The 19817-nt window shown below is 36.9% G+C and overlaps 1 protein-coding gene across 1 annotated transcript; it reads left to right on the top strand.

The window, feature by feature from the left end:
* Positions 1-11653: 11653 nt before the first annotated feature.
* Positions 11654-19406, top strand: VCAM1 (vascular cell adhesion molecule 1). The gene is given in 10 exon segments (XM_088060589.1): positions 11654-11874; positions 12592-12870; positions 13534-13851; positions 14075-14347; positions 14973-15236; positions 15644-15925; positions 17438-17456; positions 17458-17669; positions 17672-17698; positions 18413-19406. Coding segments are annotated over 10 exon segments (1899 nt in total). The 5' UTR covers positions 11654-11810; the 3' UTR covers positions 18574-19406.
* Positions 19407-19817: the final 411 nt, after the last annotated feature.

The following is a 19817-nucleotide window of genomic DNA, read 5'->3' on the forward strand; positions in this document are numbered from 1 at the left end:
TTCCTCATGATTTGGTTATACCAATCCTTGTTGCAAAGAAGCAAGCAAAGCACCTCCTTGGCCTTTCAGTCATTCCAGTTTGCAGTGTTAGTAAATGTGATGCTTTCAGTGTTAAAAAATTATTTACTAAGTCATTACACAGCTGAAGAGGACAATGCAAAGTCTAATAGTATATCTAGAAGACTGTCTGAGTCCATTGGGCTTTAGACTAGGCCAGAATGCAAACCTAAGAAGGTGATATGATTAATTTAGGGAAATCTTACCTTTACAGGTGGGTGCCAACAGACAGCTCTGTGACACTTGTGGTGCAATTTCAGCGGATGGTGACACAACCAAACTGTGATAACAGGACTGAGATGGCCTGAGAACTTGCAGGCAGCAACAGCTGTGGGACAATTCAAAACTTTGATAGAGGCTCTGTGCTAAGCTGGGAAAATAAGAAGAGTTCAGTTGATAAAGTTCAGTGGCATTCTAGATTCAGAAATGACAGAGATTATTTTGAAGTTGCAGGAGAAAAAGATTTTGCAGTAGTAGTGCAAGAGGAGAGTAAAGCAGCAGAGCTGATTTTAGAGTGGCAGAACAGAGCATGTGATTCCTAGTTCTCACTGAAATAATGTTAGTTAATGTCACCCTGAAAACTCAGCTTTGGGGCTTGTTGACATAGTTGATAAAGAACTTTCCCAGGACAGTAACTGTAAACATAGATATGTGTACATTCCTTCTGTTACACGTCTTGTGATGGACATCTCTTATGGCCAGTGCGGTCGGAAAGGTGTTATCCTGACCATCCAGTCCCTGGCCGTGGTCAGAAACCTATAAATTGTGAGAGAAGAAATAAAGTTCTCTCTTTCCTTCATCATATCTTGAGCTGCGTCCATGTGACTTATTTCGTGTCCAAGAGCGACAAGTTAATACTATTAATTTCTATTTTTCTATGCTGTTTAGGGTAAGTTTTAAAAGGCTGCAAGCTTTAGAAATACATCCATAAACTTGTATTTCCAAATCTCTTAGCTATTTCTCAAATTTCATTTCCTCATAGGATTTTTCTTGTATTGAATTATGCTCTCAAAAACACAGACTCAGTGCAGAGACCATGTCTCTCTGAGTCCATGTGTAAGTAATTGTATCACTTGTGCTTCCACCAGTCTCAAGATTTTATCTTTTAATCTGCTTTTGGCCTGTGTCAGGGATGGGATTCTGGCTTGAAAAAATTCTGACTGACCCACTGTAGGCATATTCTGTCCATCTCTGTCTCCTTGTAACAACTACACTGATGAGCACATCCAAACAGGATTTCAGTTCCAAAAGACTGGAAATGGGGCAATAAGGGTGAGATCTCAGATACTAGCCAGCTTCTGGCCTACTTCCCATGATTCTTACCAAGGTTTAGAGGAATACTGAATTAACTAGAAAAACCTTCTTTCTCTTGCAAAAGCAGACCTTTCTGTCAAACACTTTGGTGTACGATTGTGGTTTTTTTAATATACGCTGGAAAAGATAATAAGCAAGTAGTTCTAAATGTAAGGGAGAAACAGCAGCAGCACTTATGAAAAAGTTTCCTTTTGGTGAAAGAAGTTAAAAAGTGTAACCTCCAACACAGAACATGTAATGTGTTTTGTAATACGTGGAAATAATAATAGGAGAATAGGAATATTCTCAATAATATTTTTTATCTTAACTGTATGTGCTAGCACCATTTGTCCTTTCATTTGAGCTACTTCATAAGAAAAAAGTTTTCCTGCAATACATGAGATACTGAAGCAAGATTATGTAATAATGTTTTCAGAATTTTCCTAATACTACTTCCCATTTTCCATTTTTCTGGTTTTTGTTCTTTTATCTATTTGCACTATTTATTATGTTTTGTGGAGTAATGGTAAGTGATTCCTGTTTTTTTCAATAAAGATTTTAAGTTTTAGCATAGGGAGAACTTACAATTTTTAAAATAAATTGTTTTAACACTCTTTCAAATAGCCTCTCAATATGTGGACCCTGGAAATTTTACAAAGACATTTGTGGCAGAGTCTGACATTCATGCATACCTTGAGTAGTAAGTTTCTCGAGGAGAAGAATCCTTGAAATTTATCTCTATGTAAAGCACTGTTACATTGGCAGGAATAGCAGATTTCATTTCTCTTTAACAACAAGTTTTAAAGATGCCTTGGGCTCCTGGGTAGTTCCTCTATTTTCATATGGGAAGCATCAAGCTGCTCTCACTGTTACTGAACACTTCTGTGTGTTGTAAACCCAGACGTGACAATCCAGGCTACACTCACCTTCCCTGCAGGCTCTTGACATTCCATGAGCTCCAGAGAGCTCTCTGAATAATGTAGAGGTCTCATTTTTGAGACACAGACAGCAATTACAGTTAAGGTGCAACTGAAATTGCAATCACATATCAAGTTAGGCTTGCACTGTGTTTTACCCTTGTTGACTTTAAGGAGTTTCTATGAAATTGTTGCAACTGATGTCACTCTGTAATTATGAGATTATCAAGAAATCACAGACGACTTCTTGCTTGGTTTTATGTCCTATTTTTACTAATTAGATCCTGACAGGATTTCCAGTTATTCGCTATGGTTTGCTTTACAGCCATGTGCCAGAAAAGTGCTATTTGCACTCAAGTCCCATAGGTAATTGTGTTTGCCAATCAAAACACCAACGTGGTTGTCTGAGTTTTTGATTTAATTTTCTGTCTAAAACAGCATTGGAAGGATAAACTGAATCTTAAATGGCACATTATAGAAATCCTCACAAAAATGGCTTAGTGCCATAATATGAAATGTATTCATTGAAACATTAGATTTTATTAGGAAGAGTAAGAAAATAAAAGATCAAGTTAAGTTTACAGGTGATTCACAAACCCAAAACTAACTTCACAAGGAATGTTGTGCAGAATTGTTGTCTCCTCGTTTAATCATCTTTATAACTATCTGCAGCTTTAGTGTAAATTAGTAGCATTTATCAACTGTACAATCCTTTCAAAAACTTAGAAAACAGTTGTTTCTTTTATTAAAAAAGGAATATGGTGAGCTAGTAGGAAGTAGTAAATAGTGCAGATTAATTTAGTAATTTCTTTCCTCTTGAGTAATTATGAAGTTTTGAACATATACACAGCTTACTTTTCAGTCATGTGATAAATTTCTCTTCATTCCTGTAATCATTCTATACTATAGACTAGACCTGGAAATTTGCCCTCCTTTATGTTAGATGTGCAAATATTGTAGTAATTGTTAAATATAATTTTTATTTATTACTTTTCCAGTTAATTAATTAGAAAAATAAATTTAAATTTCCCCATTAATATATACAATATGCAGGATAAATGAAACAATTTTTCTTAAATTGTCTGAGTTCCTAAATTGTTGATAGACTATATTTGCTATGTAAGAGGACGTTTTGTGAAACCGTGAGCTACAGCAGTGTCCATATGCTGACCTTACAGGTAGAATGAAAATCTCTTTATGCCACTAAAATTCAATAGCCATGGCACAAGACACCTGAGAGTACAAGAAAAGCAAAGTTAGCAGCTGGATCTTGGTGCCATAGCAGATGAATCAGTATAATAAAATCTAATAATAAATCACTTAAAGGCTGATGGGTTTCTATCAAACACTTTAAATCAATAATATAGAATTCACAGAGTGTATTTCTTTTTAGTATGAGATGTTTGTATTACATTCATTCAAATAACCTAGAAAACTTGGTGTAATATGATTTGCTTAAAATCTTAATGAATTCACCCTCATACATCTCTGGAAATTCCTGTGCCTGGATCCTGATGGTGTTGCAGATCCAAGTCACCATGGTACTGATATCCCGAGTACTGAAAGGTGCTGTAGAGGTAAGATTAATCTTGAGCTCATGAGCCTATGAGAACTTAACTGGTCAATCCTTGATCTACAAAAGGATTCAACACTGCTTATGAAATATTTAGGTCTTTTTATCAGTTGGAAACTGTGGGCTGCACAGAATTGTTCCCTTTCTCATTAGGATGTCCCAGGTTCCAAGTGAAAGCCCTGGCAGTAGGTGCAAGGTCCTCTCATTTAGTCAATAGTGATTTCATTCAGCTGCAAGTGAGACATGTAGGTTTGCCTGGAGCCGAGCTGTTGAAAGAGAGCTACCAATATCCATTCCTCATGGTGTGGAGCTAAGTACAGTAAGAAATTAAGTCGAAAAATCCAACCAAGAGGGTCATTAAAACATCTGTTACTTATGATTTGGTATTCACATACAATTCTTGGGAAATTTCTGGGGAGACCCTTGGCTAAGAAGTATTGAAATATTGGAAGTCAGGTATTTCTCATACTAATTCAGCACAGACTTTTATCCTGCCTGAGAGCAATTCCAAACATGTGACACATTTCTCAAGTTGCCTCTCTTATCACTAGAGAGTAACGTGGTCTGTGATAAAAGGTGACACAACTATGAAAGTCATTCTTTCTCAGTTGTCTGTATCAGACTACAAGGGCTTTGATGCCTAGCCAAGTAATTGTCTGGGAAGGGGAAATAAATTCCAGTAACTCACATCTTTCTTGCCTGTCGAGAAAAATTCAGCTGCTTATGGTTTTTATCACTTAGCCACTCCTACTTTGGCATATGGCTTTCATGGAAGTGTTAACAAACAAAGCAGTTAAGATGATACCTAATGGTCTGAGGGAGAAAAAAGAGATAGAAAAAGTCCAAATAACAAAATAGCATGTTTTTTATTTAGGGTAGAGCAGATTCAAGAGACAAAAGCAAGGTGCCAGATCCTTAATAGAGTTGCAGCTGGTTTCAAGCATCACTTGATTTATCAGTTTGTGTACAGACACACTAACATACATATTTTGCTACTGCAAAATGCTTCCTCTTGAATATTTGTCTTTTTGGCTTGATGGAAGTAAAAATTGTTTCATTCCCAGTTGTTTCTATTTGGAAGGTCAGTTTCTTCAGGACTTCCAGTACACTTGCAGAGTGGGGAAGGTGACAAAATCTAGGTAAAAGAAATATTTCCTTTTTGTGGTTCTTTAAAAAAAAAAGAAATAAAATAAATGGAGCAATCCCTGTAATTCTTAACCTATATGTAAGATTTAAAAATTATGAATCTTGAATCCTGCAAAGTTAAGTAATTTAATTACTTTCTGACATCTGTGTAATATTTCTATCTAATATTAGTGAGCCAGTCCACTGTGGAACAACAAGGATAACATTTCTATAACACATGACAGCAAGAATACACAGCCAAGTATAGTATTTCAGAATATGAACCATTGTAAGAGAATAAGAAAGAATATATGCTTATAGAATATTAAAGAATAAGAAAGAAGATCAGTTGAAGGACAATCAATTAGTAGCAGTGCAGTTCTCAGTATTCTGTCTAGGATAATCCAAGTGCTGTATTTCTTGCAGGTCTGTTATAGATCTTGCTCTCATCATTGCCCTTTTTCTTTCTTGGCTCATAGGGACATCCATGTTCCTCATGGCTGAAGAGAGGAGGAAGGACGTGGGAAACAGGGAAGTGACTGACCTACGAATGTATTGGACGGCTGCTGCTGGCGAGTAAGAAAAAAGCTTGGTCAAAAAGTTCTCCACCACTGTCTTGATAAACTTCTTCTGACCATGTGAAATACTGGCCTTAATAAAGTACACAACAAGATTTAATGGTATTGGAATTTCCTGTGAAATGTTGGGGAAATTAAGTAACTTGCTCATATTCCTTCTTAAATGTTTTCATCTGACCTTACCTTGCTGTATCCTAAGTTCTAGCTATCATCTGCATGTTGACCCAAAGCCCACTCTATTTTTTCACTATGTCCATTTCAAATGAGTTTTGTCTGGAGTTTTTTTGTTTTTTTCTCCAGTGAGAACAAATGCTTTTGGTATGCCTTGGTATATTCAGATCAAAATAAAAGTAGATCTGAAGCCTTACTTCAGAATTTCCAAAGACATTTTGAATACTCCAAGGCTCATATTTGTATTTGACTCTCATTATACACTAGATAGCATTTCAGGATGTAAACTTCTTTTTACCTGTGTCACTATGAAGAAAACAGGAGCTCAGCTATCCAAACAAATAAAGTTTGGCTTGGAATACAGCACTTGGCACTTTAATTATGTGGATTTCAAGGCTATCCAACAGTTTCATTTTTAGATTCAGCACCACTAAAATCATACTTTCACATTTTTAGAAATAAAGTTTGGAATTTCCACAGCATGATTTTTGCCACAAATAAAAAGTAGGGACTTTTTTCTCTAGTGGCTTTTATTTATTATTAGATGAAGTTTTTTGCTCTTTCTATGAAGTGAACAATGCCTTTGAATAGAAGAAAATAAGAAATTAGCTATTCTGTAATCTACTCAAGTTATCACACTTCTGTATTATTTTATCTGGCACCTTTGTGGATTCTGGTTGCCTTCAGACTGACCAGACAGGAAGTGTCCTAACTGAGAAGCTGATGCCTGAGAAAGATAATGCAGGAAGTAGAGACATTTATTTTTATATACAGTATTTAAGAAATTCCAGAAAAGGAAAAGAAGCAGATGGTAAAACTTTCTTAAGATGTTTCTTTTTCTTTTCCTTCTTGCAATAGATGACAAGTTAGATGTGGAGTACAATTGTGAGGTGTGATGTGGGTTACAGGGTAATGCGTTGGTGTTCTTTTTGTAGTTAGGTACAAAGTTACAATTCCTGAAACAGACACAACCCTTTAAATAGATCTGAATGTAGATCTCATCCTTCCCATCCGGAGATGAAAATTATAGGGAGTCAGTGATGCTCTCCTCCCCCTCTTGGGGCTATACAGAGGTTGTATTATTGTCAGGTGGTGAGAAAGCAGGTGGAGGGAGTCAGGAGAAGCAAAGTGTTGGGGAAGCTTTGGGAACGAAAAATCCAGGTGTTCTGAGGAATGATACAGTGTATAACCCATAGAGCAGGCAGGTTGCTGAGAACTGAAAATGTTGAGGCTGGCAGATCATTTCCTGCTGTATTAGCCATGTAATCAGCAGTCTTCATACATGTCCTCTAGCTACCTTTTTTTTCAGTTACTTTATCAAGATATGACCATATTAAAGGTACTACTTGCATGTGGTGCCTGAAGGTCATTCCTTCTTTGCTGACGCAGGTGAGTTTTCCCTCCAAGATTAGTTCTCATCTGAGTTACAGCACAGTCCTCTGGCTCTTTTCCTTTAGTTACGATTATCCTGCAGAGGAATCAGACACTCTTTGCATGGGGTGAAAGATCTTCATCCCAGCTGCTTCTGAAAGCATCTGAAACTCTGTAAGAGGCTTTCTTTACTCAGACCCCCAGTGCACATCCCAAGAGTATCTTTCCTGAGATGTGTGAGGGCTGCAGTTTGAATGGAGGACCTAAGACCTAAGTATGGACTTTTTGTAACACCTCTTTGATATGAAGCTGAAGAACTGTTGAGTCAGACTTTGCTGCATCCTCTCACCAGAATGCCAAGCCTTCCACAGAAGGATTCTGACCTCTCAAGTTGATGGGACATAGAGATACGTTTCTGTGTTGGGGTCCTGTGCAGAAGTTATGATTCCAGAACTGAGTATTTTTAGTGGAAGGCTCAAATTGTGCCTCTAGATGCAGATACGGGAATGAAGTGCCATGAAGAATTTTATTGCTGACACGGGAAACAGTATATCAGATTAGATGAGTTTCCTTATACATTCTTTTTTCTTAAATTTCCTCTGTCAAAAGGATCATCTCTCTTCCCCACAGTTCCTTGGCCATAAATCACAAAACCAGTGGCGAAGGTTTTAAGAGTCCAAATTCTGCAAAAGATTAGCCTTTCAGCTTTCCTGTAATAGCATAATTTCCATTACACAGTGCAGTATAATAAAAATGAGAATGCGGTGTATAAATGTTGTGTAACTAGCATGTTGGATAATGTGCATTTTGTTCAAATAATTCAGTAAGATTTCAAGAATTTGTTATCTCTTTTGCTTAGAGGAAACTAATAAATGAATCGTATTGGAATTGGATTGCAGAAGTATGAGTTAAAGCAAATTCTTGGCACAATTCTAAAATGGTTTTTTCTCTTAAATTCCAGACAAGTCTGATGTAAATTTTAGTTTCCTGAAGGACACTTGTGTTTTTTTGTGCCAGGCCAAAAATTGTGTTCAGTATTTCCAAATTCCCTTTTGTGACACATAATAATTGTTTTCTCTTTGTTCATCCATCAAAGCCTTAGAAGTCTCTTTTGATTACTAGATGTATTGAAAAACATGTAGTTACATCCCAGTGCTTAATTCTTTTAACCTTTTTGCCTTTAGTAATATTCTTGTAATACTTGTTTCATTCCAGTCCTCATTACACTCTGCATGTGTCAAGATTCCTTCGTTGATCCTGTAATACTTATCTCACTGTGGATGTAAATGCACCCTCTATTTTTACCCCCAGTATCCTCGTGTGTGCTGTTTGAATAAAAAGCTAGATAATCTGAACTCTCAAGATTAAGTGCTAAAAGTTGTCAGCTTATCTCTGTTTGTTTATAGACAGAACAGACAATTCTGAAAATAACCAATTTCGTGCCCATTTTCCTATTTCGAGGTTGATGCTGAGGGTAGTAGGAGCAACAGTAATGCACATATTCTTTTTAGAATACATTGAAGGTTCACGTTTGAAGTTTGTGTAAAGGGAAAGTTTTTTAAAACTTTTTAAATTGTTGGCAGATTTGTACTTCCTTTAGTAATATTTGTTGGCTAACTCTGCTCTTACCTAAACTGTCTGAGTTGAATTTGTCTTATCACGCAGTATAGTAGTCTCTCTGGTAAGGATCCAGCTCCATTAAAGTTAATGGCAGCTGTCCAGTTTAATTTACAGGATTAGAGTTATTTCCTATTTCATGTTATCTGATGAAGGACTTGATTAAACTTTTCCAGTATGCAGGTATGGCGTCTTATGTTTAATTTTTTTTCTGTCTAGAAACTGATTTCCCAGAAACAAGGAAATATTGCCCTTTCTCTTTCAGCTTAGCTTCTGATGATTATTTAAGCAGTCCAAGCAAAAGAGTTTCATTTCTTGCTTCTTTCTGACTATGATTTAAAAGTAATTATTTGCAACTTAAGTGAGAGAGTACACTTTCCTTCAACAATACCACTTCCTCTGCAGTGAAATCACATTGTGTAGATGTGTTGTTTCCTATCCTGGGTAGCTTTTGGATTTTTGGATTTGATAGCAGTACTTCCAGAACAGTACTCTACTTGCATTATGTGACACTTAGGAGTGTTTTATTTTTCCTCCTCCTTCTCCACCTCCTTACCCACCTTCTTCTCCTCCTCCTCCTCCTCTTTTTCCTCCTCCTCTAACAAATTATGATGTTGCTAATAAAAATAAAATATTATGGTAGAATTCACTGTAACAACTTCATTTAATTTTAGTTTTAGTGACTTTTGGTTAGGCATTTCTAGACGCTTCAGATTTCCCTGTTTTATTGCCTTCTGGGTAATTCAAGGATTATCTTCGGGTGGTTTTTCATTTAATAATAATTGGAGTGGTTTTAAAGTAATAATAATAATTATTATAACATTTTTATTTATGTTTTATTTTTATTATTACATACTTTCTGCCTAACATCAAACATTTATCTTTTCATGATCTTTCATCCCTTTTTTATTTATGAGTGTAGGATGAGTGCATGAAAAAAGTCATTGATGCTTCTTATTTTACCCAGCGTGTTTCTGTGGCAGCTTGTACTGTCCAGCTATCCTTTGATGAGGATGTAAAGGTATGGCAGCAGCTGCAGTCAGGTAAAAAGCTATAAAAAATAGCTCCTGAAGACAACATGCTCCTGTAGGACAGCAGGACCCTTACATGCTCTGATACAACTCTCACCTGAGCATGGTATTTTGGAGCTAGCATGAGGTTATTAACCATAGACACTCTGACATAAAACACGTACTGATGTAGAGCCAACTTTTCAGGAAATACATTTCTTTAACATTTACAGCATTGTTACTTCAGCCTTTATTTTTCCAAGTTATTACTCACTTACTAGGTATTTGAATCTGTGTTGTTTATAAAATACAGACATCAAATGACCAAACTATTAGATACCAAATTATTCTCCAGAGACATTTTAAAAACATACGTTCATTTGAATTTTTTTGCTGCTTTTATTTAGTGATTTTTAATTGACCAATATAGAATCATAGAATTCTTTAGGCTGGAAAAACCCTCAGATCAAATCCAATCATAAAACCTGCACTGCCATGATCACCAGCAAATCATCTCCCCACCTAGCACAGCCACACATTTTTGAACACTTCCAGGGATGATGATTCTGTCACTTCCCTAGGCAGCCTGTTACAGTGCCTGGCCACCCTTTCAGCAAAGAAATTTTTCCTAATATATAACCTAAACCTCCCCTGGTGTTATTTGAGGCCATTTTATCTTGTCTTGTCATGTTACCTGGGAGAAGAGGCCAACCTCCATCTCACCACAGCCTCCTTTCAGGGAGTTGTAGAGATTATGAGGTCCCCCCTGAGCATTCTTTTGTCCAGGCTAAACCCCAGCTCCCTCAGGTACTTCTCATCAGACCTGTGCTCCAGCCCCTTCCCCAGCTCTGTTGTCCTTCTGTGGATACTCTCCAGCCCCTCAGTGTCTTCCCTGAAGTGATGGGCCCACAACTGGACACAGCACTCGAGGTGGTGCCTCAGTACAGGGGGACAATCCCTGCCCTGCTCCTGCTAGCCACACCATTCCTGATCCAGGCCAGGATGTCACTGGCCTTCTTGGCCCCCTGGGCACACACTGGCTCATGTTCAGCAGCTGCTGACCAGCACCCCAGGTCCTTTTATCCTGGGCAGCTTTCCAGACACTCTTCCCCAGCCAGCAGCGCTGCAGGGGTTGTTGTGGGCCAAGAGCAGGACCTGACCCTTCATCATATTGAACCTCATCCAATTGGCCTCAGCAAATTTATCCAGCCTGTCCAGATCCCCCTGTAGTACCTAAATTACTTAAGTTATTGTATAAATAAACAGCTGAGATTTAGAAACCTTTACCCATTCTTTGCATTCACAGCATTTTCCAAAATGAAACAAAGAAAAAGTTATTTTACTTTTTTTTCCTAACATCGCTGTTGGATTAGCTGGTAAGAGTTGTCCTCAGAAATATTCCAAACTGGATTTTTATATCCGCTGCAAAGTGGCTTTGGGAATATTAGTTATTGAACAGTATGAGCCTGATTCAAGCCGATTAAGTCAGATCTCCAGACTTCTGTTATCTGATGTATTTCTTAATTTTCAGAGATCAAAAATACTTAGGAATATGAGTGAAAACACCTCTTGAACTGGTAGCACATTTTCAAAGGAAATATTGAGTCATGCAATGTTATTTACAGAGATAAGCATTGTTAGAAGTGTTCTGAGGACTCAGTCCCACAAAAACATTTTTGTTAAAAGCAAATTTGAACAACTTCATCTGAGATAGAGCTGCATTCAGTTACTTGGACTTACGAACTACCTACATCCTTTCATTTTGTCAGTTGTTTGCAGGATCAGATCTGAAACAGATTTTTTAGACGCTGTATTTACAAGTGTTACTATTTATTTTCCTGGGCTTTCACAAAAGCAGCAGAGGGCGCTGAGCCAACGGACACCGCCCGATGTGAGTCTCTTCCTCCCTGCTCTGGATTTCCCCGTCCAGGGATTTCCCACTCTGCCTTAGGAGAGCCTTTATAAAGAGCACGCTAGAGTTCTTGTAATAAACTGTTGCAGAGCAGCAAGATCTCACAGTACTTCTTCACAGAAAATAGAAAGTAAATTTTTGAATTTACTTTAATTGACTTTAATTACCCAGTAACAGCAATTACGTATGTTTAAAGAGATGGGAAGAACAAGCCAGGCTGTGCTGGTAATTTTGTGTATGTTAAGGACCGGTAAGTTGGGGAAAGTGGGAGTTGGTGGTGCTTGTTTTAGTGTTTTAACTTTTTTAAATGTAAAATGACCTAAAATTTACTGCTTGATCCTTATTTCTCTTTTCTCCAGTTACTTTTTCATTTCAGTGAATACAACTGTCAATTAAGTAGTTCTGTCAAAATGTCAGAAAGCCTTTTTTTTGACATTTACTTTGAGCTTTTCTGTGCTCTGCAATGACTCAGTCATTTTCCTATTGAGTTTGCTAAAAGACAGTCTAGGAGACAACTCCAATATATCACTGCATGCTTGATTTTTTTTACTGTCATTCCTGACAGTATCAGGCAAGTTTAGTACTAAATGTCCTGTTGAAAGTGTTTCTGCTGTTGTCTTTGCTATCTACCTGCTACCTCTCCCCTCAAATGTGACAAAGTTTTAGAACCAGGTACACCTGACAAAAAAAGTTATATTATGCAGGTTAATTTATTTAAATTTGTTTTATGCCATCTTATACATGAAAACTGTTAGTCATTTGAGTCTGTATTGTCTTTGACAAAAATAGCAAGGTTTATGAGGTGTTTTGAATATGTAAACCACTGTATGAGCTTTATTAGTTTAATTTCCACACAACCATAAAGAACTGAAGCTTAAAGACCTCATGTCACAGTAGAACCTGAGAAGAAATAGGAAGATAAAAGTTGAGAATGCTGCTGAATTGATGTGTGCTTTTACTTTTGTAGTTAAAGCTTTTGAAATGGAAATTATACCTGCTGAGAGAATTGTGGCACAGATTGGAGACATGCTCATACTCACATGCAATACTACTGGCTGTGCATCACCAAATTTTTCCTGGAGAAAACAGATGGACAGCCCCCTTGGAGGAAAAGTCAGCAACCACAGGACATATTCTACATTGACTATGAATCCAGTTAGCATTGTGAATTCTCATTCTTATCTTTGTACTGTCATATGTGATGATGGAGAGAAAAAGGAGAAGAGTGTCAAAGTTGAACTTTACTGTAAGTAAAAATGTATAATTCTCTTTAAATAGTACATGTTGATAGAAAACTCAAAAATTGTTTTAGATATTGCGGTTACCAGTTACCAGTTAACTTTTAATTCTAGGATAATGAGTCTGTTATAGCTCAACATGTACTTCCTTCTAAGATTTCTTTGTATGTCTGTTCAGGGCACTTTCTTAGCTCTTTCTTGCTTATCTTTCTGCATTGAAGATTGTTGATTCTTATTTTTGGTAGTTCTTGAAAGCCAAAACATACACTGCCTGGATGATTTCCCAGAGCTTGGAGAGAAAAAATCACGGCCTTTGTAGTTTGCAGGGGAGTAATTCAGATGTCTAAACCTACCAGCACAGAAAACAGGATAGCACTACTGTATGGATTGCTCTGAATGCCTGTAGTTAGGCAGTTGTATCACTGCCTAGGTGCCATGCTGAATCTTACCAGATCTTTTGTGATCACATTTCAGCAATTGTACAAATAAAATTCTTGTTAGTACATGAACTGCTAATAAAGGACTTGTAAGTCTTCAGATCAAGATATGTCTTGTAATAATGTTGATAGAATGTCATCTAAACTGACAATATTTGGTGTCTGGATCTTGCTCTTATGTTGACCCTACAATTCATCTCTCCTAGTCTAAAGAAATTAATTTTATTCTTTTAGCTTTCCCCAGTGATCCTATCATTGAGATCAGCCCATCCTTAGTTGCTGGAGAACAAGCCACTGTCATCTGTAAAATTCCTGATGTGTATCCTTCTGATCACCTGGAAGTTCTTCTAAAGAAAGATGAACATGTTCTTCATAAGGAAGATTTTTTGGAAGATGACAGCATAAATACAGAGACCAAAATTGTGACATACACATTTCATCCCATGGCTGAAGATATTGGGAAAGAGATCACCTGTGTGGCCAGGTTACCAATTGCTGATATGGATTTTGAACCCAAAGAAAGAACATCTTCTCAGAAACTTAATGCAAATTGTAAGTATTTTTGTACAAGAGCTTTGGCTAGTTAACTTTCAAAGCTGCAAGCAAGACATCTAACAAAGTCTGGGAAAATTGTTCTATTGTGCTACTGGGATACACATTATTCATTTTTTTCTTGGTATTCTGTGACATGTACCTCTAGAAAAGCTAGTGTTAGAGATGTGCATGTCATTCTTCATTTACATACTGATCTTGTCTTCCTTTTGTTCTCTTACAGTTGGTCCACAAAATACTGTCATTACTGCATCTCCAAGCAACTTGCCAATGAAAGGAGGTTCTCTGAACCTCACTTGTGTGACTCAGAGTAACCCGCCAGCACAAATAGTTTGGAGTAAATATTTGGCTGAAGAAAGCGTTCAGCATCTGATAAAAAACAATGTTCTTTCTATTCCCCATGTCCATTTCGGTGATTCGGGACTGTATGTCTGTGAAGTAATTAATCTGGTAACTAATAAAACAGACAAAGCAACTGTGGACATTATTATACAAGGTACAACTCTCCTTGAGTTTCACTTGTATTATCCAGTACCTAACTAGCTCATCTCTGTTATGTTAGAGGATCCTGAAACACTGAAAATTAGGAAAATATGGAGCCTTCCTTGTTACATATTCGGGATTCAGCTTCAATTTAAGGCTGCTCCTCATGGGCTGTACTTTTTCTTTCTATATTAATTTTCAGCTAATTCTCTCTGTACTGCTGTTGTATGTGCACACTTCTATACATTTCCCACAATACAACACTAAAAGTCATGTAAGAATCTGAGAAAGTGGTGGGGCAACACACACTGTTATTTCCTTGAAATATAATGCACGTTCCAGTTTCACAGGACATCAGTCTCCTTCTTTGAACTAGCAGTTTTAGTCATTAATAATAAATTTAATAGATGTTTAATGGTAAAACTGTTTTGGACATAATATTATTGTTGTTGTAATATTTTATAATTGATTGATTGCTACTGTTTTGACAGAGCCAAAAGTCTTAGATTGAATCTGGGATCAAAAACAAAGTTAACAGATCCTTGAGCAAGCAATTCCTGCTTTCTTAAAACTCTCTCCACCTTTAGTACCTTTGCATTTTCTTTTAGTACCTAACTGCCTTTTCTTTTCTCATGAAGGTGCCCCAGTCATTACAAAACTCTCCATTGAACCTTCTACAACAGTTAAAGAAGGGGAAAATGTTTCCATACAATGTTCTGCTGAGAGTAACCCTCCTCCCGATATTATTTTAAGGAGAAAATCTGACAATGCAAACATGGGGCCTTACAGTAGCAGGAGTATTCTTCTTCCGTCGGTGAGGTTCCAAAATGGAGGAGACTATGAATGTGTGGCAGAAAATAAGTTTGGGAACAGTAGAAGGGAAATCACACTCAATGTGAAATGTAAGTATGCGTAAAGTTTTCCCAGTCATTTAAAAATAATTAGTTCTTCAGTCACAAATATAACCATCAAATTAAACAAAACTGTATGAGAACAAAAAATCATCATAGTCCTATGCTTTTCCTAAGAAAGGAGCGGTGGTAATGAACAAAACAAAGTCATGAAATCTTTAATGTGATGACAGTCTTTAGTACAGATCTGTACGGATTACCAGAACTAGTACATTTCATGTAGATCTACATGGTTAGAATGTTTAGGTTATGGAAGGTTTGTATGGAAACTCTGATACCACGTGCTTTACTCTTGCTTTGAGAATGAAAAAGCAATTACCTTTGGGAGGGTGGCAATCTAGTATTTAATAGGACATGTTGGATCCATCCCTAAAAAATCCAGTGATGATTAACTATAGGATTTTTCCTTTCATATGGACCAAAGAACACAATGATCACTGTTATCCCTACTGCTGCTCTTAGTGAACGAGAAACTGTGACAATGAAATGTACTAGTTCTGGTAATCCAGCTCCTGTGATCTCCTGGAAGAAAAAGAAGGCCACCGGGGAGTCTGAGAAAATTTCTAAAAATGCAACTTTAACTATACAGAACTTGAAAAGTCAAGATCCGTGGCTTTATGAATGTGAAGCTTATAATCCATTTGGCAAGGAAGAAAAAGCTGTGAAATTATATGTTCAAGGTTTGTAGAACAAGATGGAAAACAAGTTTTTTGGTTTATATAGTTTAGGTCCAGATCTTCTTTGTGAAGAATGAGGTAATTGTGTCTTTGGTGTCCGTGGAGTAAAAAGGTGCCCCTAATGTCACTGAGTGATTTAGGAAGATTTAAAGAATGAAGCATGATGTCTGCCTTGGTACAGATAGCTTATGAAAAGTTCTTAAGTCAGCGGGGCTTCCATCACTCCTTCCAACTGACAGGTGTATGCATGAGGTAAAGAAGATATGCAATGCCTGGAAGGAAATATCCTTCCAAGCAGGCCTCAGTGCATAACTGCATAGGAAAGAGTCAAGGAGACAGTACCTGCTGGAGCTACTCTGTGCAAGCACTATATTACAGCTCCTTGCTTTTTCCCTAAGCTACAACTCTGTTTCCTGCTCTTATAAGCTGCATTTAAGCTACAAGAAATGCTGATTGCTCAGTTTAGATGGAATGATAGCAAAGTTTAATTTCCAATAGTAATCAGACTTCTCTGCTTTAGCTCCGCTGCTTCTGCCTATTGCATAGCAACAGTGTCTTGCTTAGGGATCACTTCTGCCACCAATTCAGCTGTCTTCCCTGTTCTTTACTATTTTTATAGCTGCACTAAAGAATACACTTTTGATTTCCCCTTCAAGCAAAGCGAAACAAGGACAAAGTGTTACCATTCCTCGCATATCTGCAGATGTTAGATCTCTTAGGAGTAGTCTGTAAAAGAAAGCTGGTGATGGGTTCACAACCCTTGAAACAGTAGATAGCAAATATACAACAGACAGGGCTCAGCTAAGGGATGCAGGCAAATACACATGTATATCTTTAATGAACTCAAGGAGCAGTCTCAGCACACAGTATTTATGTCAAAGGTTAGTTAATATAACTGCTGTCCAGAGTTCATATTAGGATTTGTTTTACACAGAGTGACATCTTCAGTTTCATGAAGAATTAATTGTCTTTTAAAAGACTGACATGAGTTACACAGGTACTTGTCATAAGTGATAGGGTCTTAATGCTAATGACAACTTTTGTCCAAAATAGCAGATGCATAAAATAATTGCTGCTTCAAAATTTTTCGTATTTCCACTTCATCTTTTGAAAACAGGATATAAAATTGCGAAACCTTGTGAAAAAAAAATGCAATTCTAGGCCCTTTGCCTTTTTTTGTCTTCTGTTGAAAGAGGACATCAGCCTCTGGGTTTGTTGGTCTGTGCCCTTTCATGAACTCAAACAAATAAACAGTGAATTTGAAATAAGAAAAGAGGCTTCATATAATGTAAAACTTATGTAACATACTCTATCAATTGATAAAATGTTCTTTTTGCCAGCTGCTGTTGGTTTAGTGGTAAAGGATAGCTGGTGACAGAGCAGCGTCTAAAGCTACATGCTCAACTACTACAGTGGGCCCATTAACTGGATTAGTATTTTGCTTGTAAAAGCTGCTGATGCCTCATGAGTTCTGCTTCTGTTTGTTGCTAAATCCTCCCTTGCATTTCTTTTCAGTTCCTCTCCAAAATATTACTATTAGTATGTCCATCAGAAAATGTTAAAGAAGTAGAAAATACCACTGTTAATGTAGCACATGTACCCTCAGAGATGGTCCTGAAAAAGAGACCATTATGAGAAATTATTCTGCCATCAGTGAATGGAAACTTTATACTCTGCAATGAAACCAAAATTTATACAATCATATATGTCCTTCATTTATATATATATGTTTTCAGTGAGGTTGGAACAATACAGAGATTGAGATAGTTGTTGTAGGTAGCTGGGTCTATTGCCTTAAACCTATTTTGTTTGTACCTTTTACTGGAATTTGTGTCAAGGTGAGCACAACTAGTTCACAGCTAGTCCTTCCACAACAGTACTGTGGTTAACCTAAAAAAACCTTCACCTAAAATCAAGCCAAACAACCTGGTCAGAATAAGCTGTATTTTAACCTCCTTTCAGTGTGGCTTTCATGTCTCTTACCTGAGTTGGTGTGGTGGCTTTAAGGCTAGAGTCACAAAAAGGTGATTCCTGGCTGTGTTTCTGTCCACATGCATGGACAGTGACACTAATCCAGAGAAGGTCATGTTTCACAAAAAATCTAAATATTGAGCTTTTAAAACATGGTCTTCCTTTGGAGGATGAATTTCAAGAGGTTGAAACCTATACAAATGTCTCCTGGGTATAATATGTGGTATTCCTCCTGTATTCTTCATTAATTTCATGGTATTCTCCATTGTAGATGATATCAGATAGGTTTGAATTGCATAGCAAATTCTAGACCAAGATAGTGGGTAAGAATTACAGTATGTAATATGAAGTTACTAAAGAAAAAAATGTAAGGAAAACAAATAAAGTATGCTTTGTGCATGAAAATGGAAATATGTTCCAAATTAAGATCATTAATAACACTGCTTTTAAAGTGATGCACACGTATCTGTTTCAAACAATATTTACACATATTTTTTCTCCTTTTGTCTCCATTTTCAGCAAGATTGGAAGAACCAGTGCAGATGATACCATTGATTATCGCATTCTCATCTGTAGCAGCAGTAGTGGTACCTGCAGTTGCAATTTTGATCTACGTGTCAAGACAAGCAAAGATCAATGGATCCTACAGTCTTGTAAAAGCACTCAGGTTGAAAGTCTGATTATGTTAATATAAGTCTTTAGTTGATAATAAGCACGTTTATTTATTGCTGTGACTGGTTCTACTCTTCTGTAACATATGGTAACAAACAAATTACTTAAGAACAGCACCATGTGATAACAAATGGGCTTATTTTCACGTTTTGATAAGTGATTTGGTATTTAAATTAAAGGAAGAGCTAGAATCCTGACCTAGAAATTGGTAAATCACTTCTGTGTTGAAGCATTCTGAACAAAGAGCTTTGTGGAGAACTAGGTTTGTACATAGTGTATAATTTGTGTTATAAATATGTTCAACTAAGTATCAGTTTGTGAAACTGAAGTCTTATTGCAACTGTACAGAAAAAAATTGTTAATTCAAAGATATAAATCAATATTGCTTGAGCTGATCAGGTGATTGGCTTTTTTATAAAAAATCAATTATTTTATTTTGTATTACTCTGTAGCATGAATGTTTTTTATATAATTTGTCTGGTTGTGGTAATGTTTGGAAAATGTTCTCTTTTCACTGATATTGCCATAAACTCTGTACCTCCAATGAAGTTACACAATTGCTGGGCTATGCATTTCTAACAAACTTAAACTAATTTAAGCCTTTGAGACTCATTTGGGAAACATTTTATTTTAAATATTATTCAAAAAAATGTCTGGGGTTATAATCTAGTAAATTCTAGGACTGCTAAGATATTCTTGCTGGCTTCAATCATTCTCAAATCAATGTCAGAATTCTGTAATTTTGTGATGAGCCAAATCAGACCCTTCTTGTAAAATATAAGCAGATTGTAAATATGCTTTACAGATTTCCACTGCAAAATAAAACTACCAGTAGATTTAATTGACTAAATCCCCCTAGTGTTGCTTGTTAAAGATTATGCCAGAATGCACATTGCTGTGGAAGGAAATTGTCCTTGGCAGCAGCAGTTGTGGGTGTCATGGGAAAGGCACAAATAAGGCCGGCAGCAACCTCAAGGCATAGGCAGGAGGCACAGCCAGAATTTGTGCACGTCGGCAATGATGGGTGAGTTGTTTCCTGAAGAAATGCCCTTCCCAAGCTACTCACTGTGGAAATCTAAACCACGTACTTGACAATTTTCTTTTTAACAGAGAACTGGTGTCTGCATGCTTCACTCTGGTTAGTGCCTCTTTCACCACACACTTTCCAGTGTGGAATTTCTCAGGCAAAATGGCTGTGAAAATAGTGGACTTCTGGTGCAGAAGCAAAGATGAGGGAAGAAGAGGTGGAATT

This window comes from Pseudopodoces humilis, chromosome 10 (assembly GCF_049639895.1).
Source record: "Pseudopodoces humilis isolate 2021_Gansu_Grassland_sample_001 chromosome 10, ASM4963989v1, whole genome shotgun sequence".
Taxonomy (NCBI): domain Eukaryota; kingdom Metazoa; phylum Chordata; class Aves; order Passeriformes; family Paridae; genus Pseudopodoces; species Pseudopodoces humilis.